At 39.4% G+C, this 14094-nt stretch overlaps 1 protein-coding gene across 1 annotated transcript in view; it reads right to left on the bottom strand.

Moving 5' to 3' along the window:
- The window catches only part of LOC126095030 (carbonic anhydrase-related protein 10-like), a 991041-nt gene that overhangs the window by 6771 nt on the left and 970176 nt on the right, over positions 1–14094 (bottom strand). Inside the window, exon 9 of the mRNA XM_049909691.1 lies at positions 6872–6914. Within this exon, the coding sequence (XP_049765648.1) occupies positions 6872–6914 (43 nt within the window). The remainder of the gene's footprint in view (positions 1–6871; positions 6915–14094) is intronic.

Below are 14094 nucleotides of genomic sequence, written 5' to 3'. Positions count from 1 at the left end.
TATGGTTTGTATTTCCGTCACCAAGATAACCAAAGTGTTTGCTGTTTTAACAGGAACCATATCGAAGAAAATACCACACACGAGGAAAGTGAAAAAACATCATTCGCTAAGTGGTCGTGACAAACGCTCCTTCATGTGGACTATGATGAAAAATAAGATGATGACTGTTGCAGAAGTCGCACCAGAACTGTATGTCACACTCGCGAACCCTGTCAGCACCGAAACCACTCGAAGGGCGACCAAGAATCCCAAGAATACTCTTCACTGATGGAAATGTCCGTAGCGGGAAAACATGGTTACCAAGCCATAAAATCTTGACTATGCAGCGATAGAAAATGTCATTTGGTGGGATGACTCACTTCATAACGCTTCCAATTATGGAGGAGTTTAAATCCCAAGAGAGAAACGTGGCGAGGTTTCGGTGATAATTTGGACAGGCGTATCGTGATATTCCATGGACCACAGGTCGTACTGCTGCCGTGGATTATATGACCATTTCGACTGATGAGGTCCCTCCCATTGTGTAATAGTTGTTCCAGTTGTGATGCTGTGTTCCAAAACTGCAAAGCCTGTGTTCAAACAGTTCATATCGTCCAGGACTGGTTTTGGGAGCACGAAGATGAATTATTGCATCTCTCCAGGCCTTCACAGTCACAAGATTTCAATTTTGTTGAATAATGGCGGTCTACTCTGGAGAGAAGCGTGGGTGATGGCTATCCACCTCCAACATCGTTACCTTAACTTGTCAATGCTTTTCAAGAAGTTTCCCTTGCAAACCGTACAGGTTCTCTGTTTATCAGTTCAGAGACGACTGGAAGCTGTTTGGAATGTCAGTGGTTTTCCTGCACCGTATTACGTATGGTAAGGTGTTTCGTTTTGGATGTTTCTATATATTTTTGTCTACATACATACTCCACAAGCCACCGTACGGCTATTCATTTCCTTCCCTCCCCCACACGCATGTAGAGCGAGGGAAAACGACTATCTATATGCCTCCGTATGAGACCTAATTTCTCGTATCTTATCTTCGTGGTCCTTACGCGAAAGGCATGTTGGCGCTAGTAGAATCTTTCTGCAGTCAGCTTCGAATGCCGGTTCTCTAAATTTTCTCAATGGTGTTGCTAGAAAAAATCGTCGCCTAGCCTCCATGATTCCCATTTCAGTCCTGTAGCATCTCCGTAACACGTGTAGTTCGAACCTATCGGTAACAAATCTAGCAGCGCGTCTCTTGAACTGCTTCGATGTCTTCCTTTAATCTGACCTGTTGCCGATCCCCAACAGTCCAACAGTAAACAAGAATAGGTCGCACTAACTTCCTATGGGCGGTCACCTTTAAAGAAGAAACTACACTTTCCCAAAACTCTCCCAATATACCTAAGTCGAAAACTCGTCTTCGCTACCACAATTCTTACATGCTCGTTCCATTTCATACCGCCTTGACACGTTACGCCCAGACAATTAACCGACGTGACTCTGTCAAGCAGGACGCCATTAATGCTGTATTCGAACATTACTAGGTTGTTTTTTCTTCTCACTCCATTAACATTTTCCCACATTGAGAACTAGCTGCCATTCACCACACCAACCAGAAATCTTGTCTATCTTATATCTTCCAGCTGTCAGTCAATGAGTACGTCTTCCCGTATAGCACGCCATCATCAGCAAACAATTGCAGATTGCTACCCAATCTCTTCACCAGATCATTTATATACATCGAAAATAATAGCGGTCCTGTAACACTTTCGTGGGGCTCCACTGCGTCTGATGAACACTAGCCGTCTAGGAAAACGTGTTACTCAAGAACTTTTCGAGCCACTCACATATCTGGGAACCTATTCCATAGGCTTGTACTTTTGATAACAATGTTCATGGTTCGCCGTGTCAATTGCTTTTCAGAAATCTAGAAATGTGGAATCTGCCTGTTGTCCTTCATCCATAGCTCGCAATATATCATGCGAGAAAAGGGAATATTGAGTTTCGTATGAGCAGTACTTTGCAAAAGCGTGCTGATTCGAGGACAGAAGCGTTTCCATGTCAAGGAAATTTGTTATATTAGAACTGAGAATACAGACTGGTCAACGGGGGACTGAATGGAAGCCTTAGTCCCGCTTACCGATGTTACGCAGGACGGGAATTTTCTCGGGTTCTCGGCCAGAACTTCTGCTAGGGTATGACAGTGGTAGGAGTTGTGCGCTTCAAGCAAAAATCTTGTTACACATGCTCGAATCTCAACCAGTTTTGCCTGTCGTCATTTGGGTTTCCCTTTTGAACCGAAGAATGCAACAGTCTTTGTTTCCACATTTTCTGTATTTCGTTGTAACACCACGGCGGGTCTTTCCCATCCTTAATCCACTTGCTAGGCCACATTTCTCCAGGCTACGATTTTCAGTCTGTTTAAACTTTGCCCAAATTTCCTCTACATCTTACTGGAACAAAATAATGTCAATTCCCCGTCTAGGTGAGAAGCTAACAACTGCTTAAGTGCTGTTTCTAGCAGAAACGTTCTCCTAGACATCTCGACTGATTTATTTACTTCAGTAACCACTGTCGCTGTGGTGACATGATGATAACTAATTTCCGTCTCTGTGCCGACGCAGTTGGTAAGATCGGGCCTTTTTGTAGCTGCAAGGTCTAAAGTATTTCCACTGCGTGTGGACTGTATAGCTAGCTGCTCAAGACAGCTTTCAAGTTGAAAAGTACTTCACAAGATTGTCTCCCTGTACCCCTCTGCAATAAATCCATATACGTATCAGTCTATACTCGGTAGATTAAAGCCACTTCCGATTGGCATTGCACGGTCTGGGTGTTTTCACGCTACTGACCGTAGACTTTCTTTTAATTACTCTAAAAATGTCGCAGTGGAATTGGGTGGCCGGTAAAAAATCCAACAATTAATTTCATTTCATCTAGACCTGCTATATGTGACCACATAACCTCACTGTCACACAATACAGACAACTGTTTTGTCAATTGCATTGAACACTTCCTCTCCAATTGCGTCTAATAAAAAAAACTGAATGGTTTATTGAAGAGAAAGAAGTTCATACATTGAGCATGTCGCTGGCAAATTGGCCCACCTCCAGCCCTTATGTAAGCAGTTATTCGGCATGGTGTCGCTTCATGGAGTTGAGTAAATCATACGCTTTTCTGAAATTGTTTTTTTGGAGTGTATCTCAGTGCTATCTACTTCAGGTTTCAGCGAGCTCTCGGTCCCAAGGAAAATTTAAGCCCCGAGAACATTCCTGAAGGGCAATAAATTTTTGCAACTTATGAACACTCCGACAGTTTATTGATAAAATTTTGACAGTCAAAATTATTTACTCTAAACGCGATCTCATTTCGCTATCTCCGTATCGTCTGGTAAATGTTCATCCGCCTGAACTAAAAAAACTCCGTGTGCACTCCTTAAGTACTCTGCTACCCGAGTAGTCCATGCCCCCCTCCCCCCTTCCCCCCCCCCCCCTTCCCAGCCAATATTTTCGGTGTTAGTAGTCGAGACTCCAACACTCCCGGCAAACACGTCTCGTGGGGTTATCGTTTTCCTTAGTAAATAAATACTACCCCGTGCTACAGTATCAATAATTAGTATCTTGTTCCGATACGGTCGCAGGTTCGAATCCTGCCTCGGGCATGGATGTGTGTGATGTCCTTAGGTTAGTTAGGTTAACTAGTTCTAAGTTCTAGGGGACTAATGACCTCACCAGTTGAGTCCCATAGGCTCAGAGCCATTTGAACCATTTGACTGATGACCTCAGATGTTAAGTCCCATAGTGCTCAGAGCCATTTGAACCATTTAGTATCTTGTTATTGAAGCCTCAGTATGCCAGTTCACAAATTTCGCTCAAATTTCGCTTTCTGAACCTCAACTTCGATTTTACAACTCTGACTGTGTGTGCCGGTGTCTACGACGATTCTGGCTTTGCTCATCGGTACTGATTGTAACTAATTGACTCCTGTGGTATAGGGTACGTCGTGGCAATAATTTCACTTGTAGAATTCCTATATTTATTTTAAACAAGAAACTGACTAATTTAATAAAACGTATCGGCATCGAATTATGGAGCACTTCATTTCACTTTGTTTTGAGAACGTAAATACTTATCTAGTGAGGTTACGCAGTAGTTCAAGCTTCAAACTTGCAGTTGGGTCAACAGTGGCTTAGATCCCTGCCCAGTTAATGGTTTTGCTTGTCTTTTTCCTTGATTCTTTAAAAAAAATTCAGGAATAGTTCCCTTCAAGACTACAGAACCGGCTTCCTTTCGTATACCTCCTCGATTTTATTTTGTGCTGCGTCTCTAACGACCTCGTCGTCGATAGGAAGTTGTAAGCAAACCTTCTTTCCTTGTGAAGACTTACGAGACTTCTTTATTGAATTTTATAGGCCATTGTAAAAATGACGACAACTAGCAAATGAAAAGCTCTCTATGCGTTTCCGAGTCCACATTTACGCTGAAAGAGTGTCTGAGATATTCGAAATATTATGGTAGCTATGTAAGAAATGATAACTCAGCTTTCAGTAAAAGGTTCGTCTACAGATAAACGATGTAAATCCTCAAGGAATGCGAGAAGTACCCTTGACTATTGAACATTTTCGAGACGATTTATCGTACCACCACTATGTGCTGTTAACTACGGTATACCACTGTGTGTTTCACTGTATAGAAAAAAGCTATGCGTGATCGTTCTACACAGCAAAAAGGCGTTTCAACAGTTAAAAAAAATGGAACGTTTTGTATGTGAAATGTTGAAACGTAAAATCAAAGTCGGATACTGCTTGAAGGTGAAACCGCTGCGACATTGCGGGGGACATTTTTCATTTGGTGAAATGCCGGTGGACGGAATTAGTTAGTAGAGGAAAAAGAGTTGACATTTTATTCCGTCCAAAATTAAAAGTAAATATGAGAGAACAGACAGAGGACAGGAAAGAACCGAATAGTTTTCGGTTATACGTGCCCGTTGAATTGAAACAAAGCAAGCGAGTTCCATTTAAATTTCAGTATATTTTTACACAAGTCCTCTAAGGAAAATATAAATTGACATAAGACGAGAGAACGGCACTTTATTTTGAAGAGTTGTCGCAATGTTGTTTTCTAATAGAAACGAATTACTTCAGAACGCACATTTCAAAGACTATGAATCAAAGGATTCCACCTCCCTCTTTTCATATTGAAAATTAAATTATACTCCAGTGCAGTTTCAGGGTAGGAAGTGCAATTAGTATGGAATGAGACACAATGCTTCTTTCTTCACTAAACGTTTATCACATACCACCCAATTCACAACTAACACAGGGACCCAGTATGTAAACGATCATTAAGTACAATATTTATACAATGTTTTACAGTCACTTGATAGCATTGTTCATGACATATTATATTATTGTCCACTCCAAACCGTAATATAACAGTGTCTGATGCTGGATACTAAAAATCTCGCTGTGTTATATCAGAGGAGAAAACAAGCACAATGAGTCCAGATCAAGAGAACAAGATTTCTTCTGCTCCCGTGTTACAGGCCTTGAAGCATCTGTTTTATGTTTGAACCACAATACTCACTGAAAGACCTTCATCGTTGGAGGAGGAGAAATGACACCCAATCTCAAGAGCAAGATGTTTCAACTCCAAATGTGAAGTTGTGGTGCTGATTTATCCAAATGAATGCAACATATATCTATCATAAATATTCTTACCTGTCAGTTCACCATACTTTTAGTTTATATGTAAAATGTGATTTATTGGATGATATACTTTTTATACCTGGAGTATTTCTATACTGTGAAAAAATGCAAAAACACTAAATGTGTAGGAAAAAGGTGTACAACTGAAACTTTGAAATTCCAGAATGTGTGCAATTGGAACTTTTAATAACCGTTGCTGAGGGAAGAGAATATGTAAATGTGGAACTGTGCATCTAACTTTCTTTGGAACGTAACATTTTTATGATAAATTTTACACTGAGAGCATTGTTTGTTAGTGTTTCTACCTTCCTGTTCCCTCTGGCATGTATTACAAAGATAGAGCTGAAATCTACAGATGTCGTGGTATATTATATGACGTGAACAGAGATAGATGAAATTTTCTGAAGATGAGACACTATAGTTTTTAACATGAACGTTATTCTACTATAAAACAAAAAGAAATTAAATTTACCGGTAGAGCCAATGTGAGATGAAATTTCCTGGCAAACGACACAGTAACAAATTTCTGGTCACTACCATCTTGTATTTTTAAGCCCTGTGACTGGTTCTTTCACTTAAAAATTTACCACTATTCCTACATTTTTAAAGTGCTGCGATTGGACCAAAATTTTAAAAATTTTCCCACCTATATCATCTTACATTTGTGAGTGCTGAGGCTGGATGTTTCGTTTGTAATTATTTGCAAAGCTGTCTTTTATATTTTTAAGATTTCTACCATTCACCATCTTCGAATTTTAAAGTTCCCACCATTTGTCATCTTGATGACATAATTAAAAATGGACTTGGCTTGTGATATCATGATGATGATAATATCACAGGGAAGGCGTCATGACTTGTGATGTCAGAAGCCCCAATGTGAAAGACGTGTGCCACATACTTGGTAGCTATACTGCTGTGCTAATAAGGGACTAATGTAAGCTATTTCACGTAACATGTTTACACTTTTTTATCAATACTTTCTGATAAAAATTGAGTGTAAGTGCAGTATGGAACTGTTACTGAAGTACAGTGCATTCTTGGTAAAAATTTTGTGCAAAGTAGTTTGTATACTATTTTAAAGAGGATTATACTGGCACATGGGTTATTAATAGAACTGAACTCTTGATAATCCTTTCAGTTTGTAAAAACACTATTGTATCATGCAGACGAGATTTAATTACGTTGGGTACTTACCTATATAACGCATGTCCCTGTGCATTGTTGGACACTTCTTCCCCTGAAATAAAAAGGTGGCTTCTTAATATGTAATGTTTAGAAAACAATCCATCAAATAAGTTAAAATCTTCTGGGTTATAACCAAGAAGATTTTAACTTCTGCGACAATGGCCACGAAAGCCTGCAGACTTACATAATCCATCAAATAGAAGAATTACTGGTGAAACATTTCGATAATAAATGTCATTAAGGAAAACTAAACACATATTTACATATGCAATTATATTGTGTACAACATTTTATTAGTATCCCTGTAATATAATCAAATGTGAACTATAGTCACATGTAAAATTATCATAAATTCCTTGTGTCAAAACAAGTCTTATTGACATCTACCAGATGAATTCACTGCCTAACGTACTTAGCTCAGCGATATTTCTTAAAGGTACCAGAAGAACAGTGAAAGAGATTTTTTAGAAAGAGTCATCAGTCTAATTTCTATTTAGATTTGTGGTTTATGCTATTAGCATCAGATGTTCTTTTTCCCCCCTTTTTTCCCCCTAGGGCAATTAATGCTTGATGTTAATTGGTGTACATTCTTCTATTTATACTGGAGAATGAAAATTAGTGTTGATTTTTTAAATAACGAACACATTCACTTTGAAGTGTTTGGGACTCATACAATTCGTAAACTATGTTAATTATACAGGTCTATTTACAAATGATTACAATGTATAATGCTACATATTATATCATGACAATGGCTGTAGTAATGAAGTGTGACTGTGTCGACCAGACAACGCGAATGCCATAAAAACTAGTCACTGAATGAATAAAGTGATGTTGCAGCTTCTAAGCGCTTATGCTTACCTCTTTAGATTTAGGTAGAGATTTGTATAATAAATTTACTATAAAGTTTTATTCGTTAGAGAAGCAGTGACAAATGGCTGTTACTGTGTTTCCCTATTTGGCATTACATCAAATAAATTTGTTACAAAATGTTATTATTTAATGATTCAGTGACGTGGGGACGTTGTTGCTCTGTCCCAGTTGGCATGGCAACAGATAAATTCATAATGAAATGTTATTCTTTAATTTTACATTGATTAGCAGTGTTTGCTACTGTGTCCTGTTTGGCATGGCATCAAATAAATTTATTATGAAATGCTATTATTTACTGATGCAATGGAGAGCGTTTGTTGCTGCTGTTCGCTGCAAATAAAATGTTATTCTTTAATTATGTACTGATGAGTGGTCATTGATGTTGTGCACTGTTTGGCTCTTCATGAAACAAATTTATTGTTCTGTAATGATGCACTGGCTAGTGGCCATTCTTGATGTTCCGTGTTGGCAATCCATCGAATGAATTTATTATACAAATTATACTTCATTCATATACTGGCGAGCAGCTTTTGCTGCTGTCCACTGTTTGACATGGTATCAAACAGATTTACCAAAAATGTTTTATTTATTCTCAAACTGACCAACGGGGATTGGTGCTGTGCCCTGTTTGAAACGGAAACAAATAAATTCATTATAAAATCTTACGCTTTACTGCTGCAGTGATAAACGCCTTAGCAACTGAGCCCTGTTTGGCATGACACCCACATTACATAGAAATCCCCCACATGACTACATGTGTCGCAGCCTACTAGGGTTTCTCAGTCAGTCGTATGACCTCTGATGCGCATGTAATTGTTCCAGTTGCTCGCACATTTCGAATTTTTCCATAAGTCCGATGGGCTGTTGAAAAGCCGGTTCCACGCCATCTGGCGGAAATGGTCAGCTTCAGGACGCAACAGCATTGTGGTGAGTAAAGAGAAAAATGGAGAGGAGCAATGGCGCTGGAAACTAACAGCAGAGGCCATGGCACTGCTCGCCAACTCTTGTTGTCACTAAGGGTGTACGCTGGGAAAAAAGTAGACTGTGTGGGTCGGATAACTGCTGTTCATTGATGCAACGTAGCTGACGTGGAGTGTTTGATTCTGTGAGAAGTAAGGCGCTATATCGTGTATGCGCTCTTAATTTGGGGGAGACCTGTGAATGCCTCTATACATTGCACACAAAAGCCAGTTCCAGCTGTATTTGTGTTGCGTCCTAAGCATGAAAGTACTCCATCGCCAATTTAACACTGACTATAGTATGCAAGAACAGTGTGAGCACGGAATTAATTTCATGTTGCAATTTTCTTGGTAATTGTCAATGGTATTTATTTGACGGCTGCGTCTACTTCGTATTGTGTGACGAATGTGTTTAATGGATCGTGTTTGACTGTTCACAACTGAACTGGTTTGTCACACAGATATTCCTTGTTATTCTGTGACATTTACTTGTGTCTTTGATAATGTCTTCATCAAAAGTGTTTCGCTGGTTCAAGGAAGATTAAGATTAAATTAATGGTGCATTTGATGAACAAGTACTAAGATCCAATATAACTGGTTACCTTTTGAGTAAGTGGGAGAGGCACTAAGATTGCAGTTAATTTCCTACTTTGATCAGACTGACTTTCGTTCTCTGGTGCTGTCAGTGGTGTATAGTATTTTACTATTGGATTATCTTGAACTTTATTTGTTCCTTGCAAAGGAGTGAGAAATTGTAAAGAAAAACGGTATTTCCTTACCTTAAGTAAATATTGCAGATTGCTCTCATGGAGGTAGTGCGTTAATTTACGTAGTAGTAAAATAATTGTGTCTTGTGAGTATTGTTAAGAGCTTCCCTTAAGAATAAATGCACAGAATATGGTCCAATTTGTGTGTGTGTGAGTCAGCCCAGTTTACCACTCTACTCTTTTAAATTAGTTTTTCTATTGTTTTCATTAAATGTCAGACCGTTTAAGTTTCCAGGCTGGTATATAATACAGAGGGAAAGTTTATACTCCATGTCATTACAGGACGAGAGAAATTCATAATGTCGCACCATGAGCGGCAAAGAACGGAATGAAAGGAGACTCAGTGCGAAATGAACGTGACTATTAAGTATTATTTTCACAACATGCAAGTTGCAACAATTACATGGATACTTCAAATTAAATTTTGATTCATTTGTTGACGATATTTCCCAGTCGAAATATCAACAAGAGTTCTTTAAAAGGAAATTTTATCATATGTCAATCCTTTATACAAAGATTCAGCAATATATTTTTTACTACGTTTTTAGTACGTCTGCAACACAGCTCATGTATTTTAAGAAATCACAAACTTATATCTTTTTACTATAACGACATGTCATTTTCGGGAACTTTTACAATTCCATTTTTCAATCATATACACTGTAGGTTAATACCACTTTCTTAAATTACTGTGATGTTTCACCTATACATTACATTTTCATCAACTGTCCTGAACAAAACAACTTTGAAAGCATCTCCTTATTGTATGTTTTCCTGATTTCTAAATACGTAGCCTGAGCACAGTAGCTAAACTGCAGCAGTTGTTGTTGTTTAGTTGTTTTCTGCAGTACTTTGTTTATCATGCACGACGTCATTAAGCAAATAGAGAGAGCTTCACGACATTCACCCATTCCTTTCTCCTTTTCCGCTGTTTCGCCAACGTCTAAGGAAAGAAAATTGTCGTAATCGTTCATTACGTCGTCTGTTAAACATACTACAGTCTGATGAATGCCCATAGAATGTGCAAGGACAAGTCAGATGATTTTTCGGGGTACGAACCGTGAGATGTTGTCACCGCACGACTTGGCAAAAAGTGTGCGTACAGTGTAATGTTGAACAAGGGTAAAGGAAATATTTCAGCTGTAGAATGAAATGTATGACCATGATATGTAACATGGGCATCCAATCTATAAACAGAATTTTTTTCTCTATTGCGGGATTCATTTCCTTCATTACATCGTACATGTATGAGAAGTAAGTTATCATTGTGCATCTAATATTATTATAAGATATGCTAGTTGCATTGTGTTTCATTTGTGCAGGACTTTGGCTGTAGTTTTAAATGTTGCATTTTGAATGTAAATGCCGTAGTTGAAAGCCAATAACTGCAGACTATTATTTTTAATTGAATGTGGTCACATTAATAAGCCATTCATTTATCGTTAGCAGCTTTCCCACTAGTATCCTGAAGTTAAAGCCAAATGTTCGTTTCTGCTTTTCATTGTATAGGGAAACTCTGCTTCCGTGCTGATACATGCCCCGTCTTGTACTTACGACTGCTAAGACAAATACACTACAGTTAAAAGAAAATCGCTTTAACCTGAAGCTACAGTTCAGTGCAACAGTGTCAATCGAATACAACACTTTTCTGAAACAGGTTATATTTTCTTTGAGTACCCCTGTAATACAATTTCGCAGAGTAAAGTTACTATTATGTTCTTTATCTACAGTCAGAATAATTCAAAGCGTTAGAGCATTATTCCAAAAGAGGTTGTAGAAAAATCTATCATGTGGTCTTCTTTGTGGGGGGGGGGGGGGGGGGACCGAATTTTCACAAAATTCTTCTAACAAATGTATACTACAGCTCTGTAGTGGAATGAGTGCACATTTTGTTCGAGACAACAGAATAAAACTGTGCCGCATACGAGTTTCAAATCCAAAGACTATTAAGGTATCAACAGCACGTAAACTACAGAAGGACTACAGGAGGTAAGTCACACCAGTCGTATCCACGCTAAGACCATTTCGCAACAAGGCTGGGGCATTATCAGAAGAGAGTACATTTCCCAGGCTTCCTGCAGACAAATTTCTATTGCGGTAAATATAACAGGTGCTTCAAAGTGTGCAGCTAAATTGGCGGAACAGCCACAGACTTACTCTAGGCAGAACAGTACAGTTCTTGTGAGCAAAACGTGTAAATCGTACATAGATTCACCTCCAGATTCTGGTGGTATGTGGACCAAATGCAATGTCTCCTTTACCGTTGTGAAATGGCGAAAACAAATTCACCAAAGCGGTGCAGACGTGGGTGATGCTTATAGGTGGAACCAGATCTTGGACCATGCAATTTCCGTCTTTTCGGTAAGCTGAGAGAATACTGGGGGGAAAGAGATTTTCCAACGCTCAGGACGTCCACACAGATATTCTCTAATAGTTCTGTGGCTGAGTACATGAGTTGAACAATTGGTAGAACATTCGAACCATCGATTACAGAGATTAGGTGACTATACTGAAAAAAAAGAAAAAAGAAACCTCTGTGTGCGCAGTTCGGATCCACGCCTTAGACGTTTCGTGAAAACGTTGGCATTAAATCATAACTAGTGTGGTGTATTAATATTTAACGTGTAATTTAAGTATCAGTGTCCTTACTGCAATAGCTACTCAGAGGTGTGTGGTGGTAACAGAACAGACAAATCACCCTTTTCGACGCTGACCTTAGCTCTCCTACTCGCTCGGCACTGGACTTTTTAGACTCTTGAGATTCCTTTCGATGCGGCTTTCCTCTGATTTGAGTTTTCAGCGGTTCCGACTACATTTGTGAATCATGTGGGACGTCATCTTTCATTACTTTGTAGTTGATTCCTATTTTACCTTATACTCTGATGAACATTTTCATTGCCTCACTTAGGGGTCTATGGGAGCCCGATAAGCTCTTCGGAGTGACACACAGATCAATGAGCTAGCTAAAACCATTTCTACGCTAGACCAGTTTACAACGTTACTCAAAGCTAATTCGTAAGAATCGCGCATATGTGCGTACACGGGAGCGTTGACGGCACCGGCAAAACAAATAACGCCCTGCTAAGACAGAAATGGTCTATGAGCTATGGGATCAACCACTGTTTACTCAGTTTTAGTCTCTTACTTATCAGTGATTCAGCTCTGACAGTATCTAGTCACTCAAGAAAGTTCGACTGAGGAATGAAACAGTACGCATACGACAGCGTGCCGCACCTAATATATTCCAAAACGCAGTGCAGAAAACGGCGTTCTTCCAGGATTCATAGCTCAGTGTGTACTGGTGACAGAAAGGTAAGGTCGAGTGTTTTGGATAACTCTTGGGCTAGACGCCATTTGTACACCCAACAGAAGGATCTTGTTAGTGGTACCATCCTACAGTATACGGTCAAAGCATGGATCTCACAAACTTCCTCCTGATTAGGCAAATGGAGCAAACCGATTGCTTCTTTTAACTCAATGTAGCCCACGGTGAGCTTTAAGGGGCTAATGGAGGCACCATCAGTTCATGCATGGTCCCTACAGAAAAACGCAAACAAGGATTTTTTTGCCATTTTTTCGTATCAGACAGAGTCGCGGATTCCAAGACAATTATGCACAGTAAAAGGCTGATATTTTTATATTTCTCAGATTCTACTCTCGAATATCTTTGAAATTTTTCTTTATAACTTCATCCGATTCCGAGATATAGAGATTCTAACTTACCCCACCTGTGCACGTAAAACACGTACCTAAGATCTGGTGTGAGGCGGAAACGAAGCACTCGGCAGGGATAAATATGCTGTCATGTATCTCCGTTATCATTAAAAGGGTTCTGGCAGCTCAATTTTACAGTACTGAAACACATACAATATTTCTGTGCATGTAAAATCCAGTCTGAGGTGTAAAGTTGGTTTTGCGTTACTTCAACTTCATATAAATAAACTATCAAAATTTTGCTGACCTAAAAAGTTTCTTTCATATGAGGGACATACTGTGCTGTGGCAGGCAAAAGAAGGCATTAGAGGCAATTGCTCCGGCAGGAACACAAGAAAGGCAAGTATGCTACTGTTTAAAAGACTCTGCCTCAAAAGTGGGGGACCAGCTTCCTCATTCTACCTTCCTGAACATCTTTAAAATTTTCCTGAAAAAAGTTTGGCATGCAAACATACTGGAGCTTCTTTATGCTGAGAGAGAAGGAAACAGTGGCAGTGGGAATAAAAAAAAAATTAGACAGTGATTGTGGTATACAAGGAGCGAAGGAGATACTGACGGTGAGAAGGAAACAGAGGGACACAATGGCAGTGGAACATAGTTGACAGTGACAGAACAGTTCTAGGAAAAGAGTGGAGGAGAAAATGTTAGTGGGAAACAAAAATGAGGGATAGTGTGGAAGTTGTAGAGAGGCAATGATAATGAGAGTGTCTATGACAATGACAACGAGGAAGAGTGAGAGAGTGACAGTGAGCAGAGACAGCAGACAGTCGGAAGAAATGAACGAGACGTGAGCAGAAAGTGAGACGAACAGAGAGACAGTGACAGTGGGAGGCGGTAGAAGTAGTGAGACAGACGAACGATACAGTGGCTGTGAGACTGAAGACAGTGACAGAGGGACACACAGAGATAATGACATTGA

This window comes from Schistocerca cancellata, chromosome 8, assembly GCF_023864275.1.
Source record: "Schistocerca cancellata isolate TAMUIC-IGC-003103 chromosome 8, iqSchCanc2.1, whole genome shotgun sequence".
Taxonomy (NCBI): domain Eukaryota; kingdom Metazoa; phylum Arthropoda; class Insecta; order Orthoptera; family Acrididae; genus Schistocerca; species Schistocerca cancellata.
This window is presented reverse-complemented; position numbering and strand designations above follow the sequence as displayed.